Source organism: Myotis lucifugus, unplaced genomic scaffold, assembly GCF_000147115.1.
Source record: "Myotis lucifugus unplaced genomic scaffold, Myoluc2.0 scaffold_128, whole genome shotgun sequence".
NCBI lineage: Eukaryota > Metazoa > Chordata > Mammalia > Chiroptera > Vespertilionidae > Myotis > Myotis lucifugus.
In genome coordinates, this window is record NW_005871176.1 from 1,281,044 (window position 1) to 1,287,356 (window position 6,313).

The 6,313-nt window shown below is 58.6% G+C and overlaps 1 protein-coding gene across 2 annotated transcripts in view; it reads right to left on the reverse strand.

Moving 5' to 3' along the window:
• Nucleotides 1–6,313, reverse strand: part of KIF17 (kinesin family member 17) — a 32,283-nt gene that overhangs the window by 15,404 nt on the left and 10,566 nt on the right. For both annotated transcript variants that reach the window (XM_006094007.3, XM_006094006.3), the window contains exons 5-7: nucleotides 4,622–5,074; nucleotides 3,416–3,525; nucleotides 484–631 (exon numbers count right to left, since the gene is read on the reverse strand). In XM_006094007.3, the coding sequence (XP_006094069.1) occupies nucleotides 484–631; nucleotides 3,416–3,525; nucleotides 4,622–5,074 (711 nt within the window). The remainder of the gene's footprint in view (nucleotides 1–483; nucleotides 632–3,415; nucleotides 3,526–4,621; nucleotides 5,075–6,313) is intronic.

Sequence of the window (6,313 nt, forward strand, 5' to 3'; positions counted from 1 at the left end):
TATATAAAAACTTCCAGGAAGGTTCAAGTTCTTACTAATGATTGAATGCTTATTATGGGATATGGTTGCTTTGGTAACAGATGGACTCAAAAATGAGAGATAGTAAAAAATGCAGAAACTCTAGAAGAGGACTTACCCATGACACAGGGGGATACGTTACAACTCTCAGTTGGCCTTGGGCGAGGGCCCCAGCCTGTGGCCAAGGCACCACGCAAGCAGTGCTGTGGGTGAGAACACTGGCTCTGGGGCCAGACGGCCTGGGTTCGAATCCTGTCTCCACTCTACCTGCTGTGTGACTTACCCTCTCTGTGCCTCAGTTGCCTCATTTACAAAATGAGAGTCCTTGTGGCACCTACGTCGCTGGCTGCTGTGAGGAGTACACAGAACGAACCCTGGTGCGTACCAAGTGCTCTATAGACGCCAGGGGGTAAAATGAGGCGGCAAGCAGGCCGGTCTCCCCCCAGAGCCGGGGCAGGCGCGCACCTGTCTCCTTGCGCAGGCTCTCCTCCAGCGTGGACAGCTTCACGTCGTACGAGTTGCGCATGGCAGTGATGTCCTCCTCCAGCCGGGCCCTGGACTCCTGCTCCACCTTATAGTCGGCCCGCAGCTGGGCCAGGCGCTCCTCGTACTCCTGGGGGGCGGAGCACAGGAGGGCAAGCGCTTTATCACCATTTCAAAACACAGCTTTCAGTATGCCCCCCCGCCCCCAGTGATCCAGAAAATACAAATAAGCCAAAAGAACTGAATTAAAATTACCCACCCAGCCCTAACGGGTTTGGCTCAGTGGATAGAGCGTCGGCCTGCGGACTGAAGGGTCCCAGGTTCGATTCCCGTCAAGGGCATGTACCTTGGTTGCAGGCACATCCCCAGTAGGGGGTGTGCAGGAGGCAGCTGATCGAAGTTTCTCTCTCATCGATGTTTCTAACTCTCTATCCCTCTCCCTTCCTCTCTGTAAAAAATCAATAAAATATATTTTAAAATAAATAAATAAAATAAAATAAAATAAAATAAAATAAAATTACCCACCCAACACTGGAATGGCTGGTGAAGACCCTACTAGAGCTTTTCCCTGTGCATGTTGAACAGGTGAATAATGCATGTGTGTGTGTGTCGTCTATTTTTCCCACACGGCAATACATCAGGAACACCTCTTCGCATCAACAGATAGGTTTTAACCAAAGGGTCCTCAACCCAGTCCTCCCCCTCCCCTCCCTCCAGCCCTCCGCACCCCGCCCACCTCCTGTCTCACACTTCACAGAGAACTCTGAAGCCTCTGGCCATGAACGTCCTCACCTTCCCAGCCCCGCACCTTCCATCCACCTGCAGGTCCGCCCGCCCCAAAGCTCTGCGTCCTCTCTCGTGACAGTGGACGAACCACCTGACACTGAGCCGCCCACCGGGGACTTCACTCAACTCAATCCCCATCTCCCTCCTACATCACGGACTTCTCCCTCCTACATCACGGACCATTCCCAGCCGTTTACAAAACCTGCTCTCTTCCTTCCAATATTAAAAGCAATAAAACTCTTCCTGGATCCCATGTGCGCCTCCAGCTACAGTGCCCGTGCCCAGAAGGTGCTCAGAAAACCGTGATTCAATGGGGGCCAAGTGCAAACCCCGACAATGAGACCCCTGCAATAGGGAAGCTGCCACTGTACCCATTCTAGAGATAGAAACAGGCTCGAGAGCTTCAGCAACCTGCCCAAGGTCACAGAGCCCGTGAGAACTGGACCTGCAGACTGGAAAAGCTGCATGGACCCTAGGAATCTTCTAGTTCAAATCCTGCCCCATAAGCCTAGGAGACTGAGGCCCACAGTCACACCTCCAGCTCACGGCTGAGTCATCCCCTGGCCCGGCACCCTCTCCACGGCACGTGGGGGCCACCTCCCTAATCCCGGGCGCCCTGACTGGTTCTGGAATGGGAGGGCGAGAGGACAGACCCTCCCAGTGTGGCTCACAGAAGAAACTCTAGGGTCAGGAAACAGACTTGGTGGTGGCGGCCTCTGGGGCAGCCTCCACTGGGCTGCCCCCTGGGGCGGAGGCAGGCACCCCCATTCCCCAGGTCGAGGGACGCTGGAACCTGCACAGCGTTTGTTCTCCCTGGTGACCACTAGGGGGCGGTGCCTTCCCACCCAATGGGTCTTCCTTGGGAAGGAAGTTTCCATCCCACCCCCTGACCAACCCTTCCCACCCCCACTGTTTTGTGACCAATGGCCACCTGTTGCTGTGGTTCCACACCCACTCTGAGCCCCCAAAGTGTGACCTCTCACTCTGTGGGCCTGGGCTGGGCATTGCTAAAGGCAGCCTCCTCACCCTGCCCCCGGAGCTCCCAGCAGGGAAAAGGCAGACAGAGCCGCTGAGCTCCCAAACCTTCACGGGGCCAGAACGGTGTCCAGCTGAGCCTCTCCCTGAACGGTAACGGCCTCTGCCTGCCAGGGGCAGCTCTTGGGGACCCTCAGTCCATTTTCCCAGCCTCTATTCCACAGGACGGAGGCCCCAGGCCTTACCTGGTCTGCCCCCCGAGGCTGGGCCCCGGGCCCCCACAGCCTGACCAGGCTCCCAGGGCCTTAGGGCTGGTCCCACCTGAGGTCATAGTTGAGTGGCAGAGGCCCAGCAACAGACACGTCCAGGCCCCAGGCCCCGGGCCCTGCAGCTGTTCCTGCTGGCATTGGGCTCTCCACCAAGAAAAAGCCAGGGCCCTAAAGGACTGCCAAGTGCCAAACCCCACCACATTCGGGGCCTTTAGCAGGAACCTCCGGAAGCTAACAGAGCCTGGAGTTGGGGGCCGGGCCATGTTACGTGCCCCCCGGCCCCCAACCCCAGAGATCAGCTCCGTATTTGCAAATCAGGGTGTTACCTGCCCTGCCGTTCCCGGGATCCTAGGAGTCCACATGTGGGAGGAGGACCCAAGTGACAGCTTTTTCTGGGAGGCTAACACCTCACTTATCCACCAGTCAAATGGGCACCTGGGGGCTCCCCACCGCCCACCACAGCTGCCCTGCTCTCAGCCCAGCCTTCTTGGCACCTGCTGTGGGGAACAACTCCTTCCATCTGACCTCTGCACCTCCGCACAGGCCACTCCCACTACCAGGAAGGCCTTCTCGGCTTCCTCCAGCCCACAGCCCCCCATGCCTGCTGTGAGGAGACACCCCCACACCCCTTCCTGTTCTCCCACTCATGTGGGATGGACTGGACTCTGGAGTCTGGAACCCGAGTTCAAATCCCAGCTCCGACTCTCCTTAGCTGTGTGACCTTGGGCATATCATGGCCCCAGGATCTCTGCCCGCTGTGTGACCCCGAAAGGGAGACTGTCGTGCCAACCCCACGGAGATGGGGGTGAAAGCACATCGTTCTGGAGGTGATCTCCTGCCGGCCCCACCTGCCCGCCCACTCTCCCACCTGCTCCGGGTCTCACCTCCCGGATCAGCTGCTTCTCAGCCTCCGTGTCATGCTGGATCGCAGGCGGGGACCATGGCTTCTCCTCAGTCTGGACAGGTTTTGGGAGCACCTGGTTGGACAGCAGGGCTGGGGGGGGGGACAGAAATGAGGGGCTGTGACCGGGGTGCACACCGTTTGCAGGAACTAAGCAGCAATCCGCAAAGACAAACACATGCTCGTTCTAACGGACTTCAGAGTATTGAGCTTATTTGAAGCGCGTCTCTATGTAAAGTGCTAATTTACTCTGTCATTTCAGAAAGATTTCTTGAGCACCGCCTGCTCTAGGCACTGGGGGTGTGGCAGCGAACAGAACAGACGACGCTCACTCACCTCATCCCACATGATGGTCTGCTGGAGCCCTCCCTCCCCAGGAGAGGTACCCAGGAGGTAGAGCTTGGATCCGATTCACCTCTGTGTCCCCAGTGCCCAGCACAGGTCCACACAGAGGGGGGCTCAGAGAACTTTGGATGGGTGGGTGGGTGGGTGGGTGGGTGGAAAGATGGATAAAAGGGTGGATGACAGGATAGAGAGAATGAATGGTGGATGTGTGGGTGGTAGGCTAGAAGGGGTGGGTGGAGAGAATGGATGGGGGAGGGATGGATGGGTAGATGAATGGATGGATAGAGAGGAAGGTGGGTGGGGAGCTGGATGAATGGAGAGATGGACTCAGGCTCCTTTGTGCTCCCTTCCCCAGAGGTTTCTCAGATGAGAAGAAACCTTGGCGTCCTGCAGCTGCAAGAACCTTGCAGACCTGCCAGGTATGATTTCTACCAGCAGATGACAGCCAATGCCTGGGCGCGAGCGCTGCCATCACAAGGTGCCCAGTGGGAGTGGGGTTTGGAGGTGGAGTGAGTCACCCCACTGCTGAGCAGCACAGCATCACGCTGCCGCCTCAGAGACAGCGGGCAGACAGGGGGCAGGGAGCAGGCGACAGAGCCCCCCTCCCAGCTGATGGGACAGGATGGACAACCTGGCCTCTTCCTGGGGCATCAGCGAGCAGACCCCTCCGGCTGTCACTACCCAGGGCTCTCCCTCACTGGTCCAAAGCCAGGTTCCATGAAGCTGAGGGGACATGGCACGTGGCCTCCGTCTCTCCGGCTCAGCTGGAGGCAGGCAGACCAAGGGCCGGAGCCTTTCTCCTGGGTCCCCTGCCCCTTCCTGGCACCTGGTCCGAGCCGCCCACCTGACAGGTTGCTGAGGCCCATCTGCTGGGCCAGGATCGCCTTGAGCTTCTTGATCTCCTCCTGGTACTCGCGCAGCAGGGCGTCCTTGGGGTCCTCGTTGATGTGCGGCTTGTTCTTGATGTTCTTGGCTCGGTTGGCGTAGCGCAGCGTGCTGAGCGTCTCGTCGTAGTTGTTGTCGGCAGGCGACAGGCAGGCCACCATCAGCGTCTTGGTGTTGCCGCCCAGGGAGTCCTGCAGCAGCCGCGTCAGCTTCGAGTCGCGGTAGGGGATGTGCTTGCAGCGCCCGTCCACCAGGGCCGAGATGACGTTGCCCAGCGCGGACAGCGACAGGTTGATCTTGGTGGCCTCCTTGAGCCGCTCCCCGGTGGCCCCCGTCTTGGACTGCCGCTCGCTGCCCGCCAGGTCCACCAGGTTCAGCTTGCCTGCCCGCAGGTGGTCCTTGCCCCGCTCGTCTGCAGACAGACCCCGCAGAGAGGTGAGGGTCTCTGGTGGGGACCCCCCCATTTAATGAGGGCAGTTAGCCATCAGGCACCCCACCCACCGAATGCTCCCCGCCCACCGAGTGCTCCCGCCCACCGAGGGCCTCACTTCAGCCACACAGGAGCCCCATACAGGAGGTGCTCTTACTGTGCCCCTCTTACAGGTGAGGAAACTGAGGCTCAGAAGGGGCATTTAACTTGCCCAAGGCCCACAGCTGCTAAGGGGTGGAGCCCGGATCAGCCCCCAGGGCTGTCTGACTCCAGGAAGCAGGGGCTGGGAGGTAGACTATTCTCTGAGAGCAGCAGACGTCTATGGCTATCACAGCAGCTCCTACAGATAGATGCCTGTGAGGCCAAAGGGGTGTGTGTGTGTGTGTGAGAGAGAGAGAGAGAGAGAGAGAGAGAGAGAGAGAGAGAGAGAGAGAGACTGGGTCACCAGGGAGTTGTATTCTTTTTTTTTTTTTTTAATATATTTTATTGATTTTTTACAGAGAAGAAGGGAGAGGGATAGAGAGTTAGAAACATCGATGAGAGAGATTGATCAGCTGCTTCCTGCACGCCCCCGGAGTGGGGATGTGCCCACAACCAAGATACATGCCCCCGGCCGGAATCGAACCCGGGACCCTTCAGTCCGCAGGCCGACGCTCTATCCACTGAGCCAAACCGGTTCGGCAAGGGAGTTGTATTCTTAAGGCAGAAGCATTGGCTCTGGAGACTCTTGGACCTGTTCCCATCCCACTTGCTGTGTGACCCTGGCAGAGCCAGGCACCTCTCTGATACTCAGTTCTCTCCACAAAATGAGACTGAGCAGAGCTCCCCCTACACTGGCTGCTGGTGGGTGAAGTAAACCGACAGCACGTTTTTCCAGGGTCCCCGCAGGCCTGGCGTGGAGCGCAGCCTCCGAGGACAAGCCGAGTTCCGCAGCGACTGGCGGCTGTGCCAGCGGAACAGACCCCGCCTGCCCTCCGGTCGGCGGCAGGGGCTCGGAGCACAGATGTTGAGGACTCAGACCCGTGGGGGTTCCAGCTTGACTCCGTCCCTCAGTGGCTGTGAAACTTGGGGGAAAAACTTCACTTCCCCTGAGCCTCAGCCTTCCGCTCTGTAAAGTGGGAACCAAAGGCCCTGAGGGTGCTGTGAGGGAGGCCTGCACCAGCAGCACCTGCGGGAGGGCTCGGGGCTGTGCCTGGCACATCGCAAGCGCTCATTAATCGG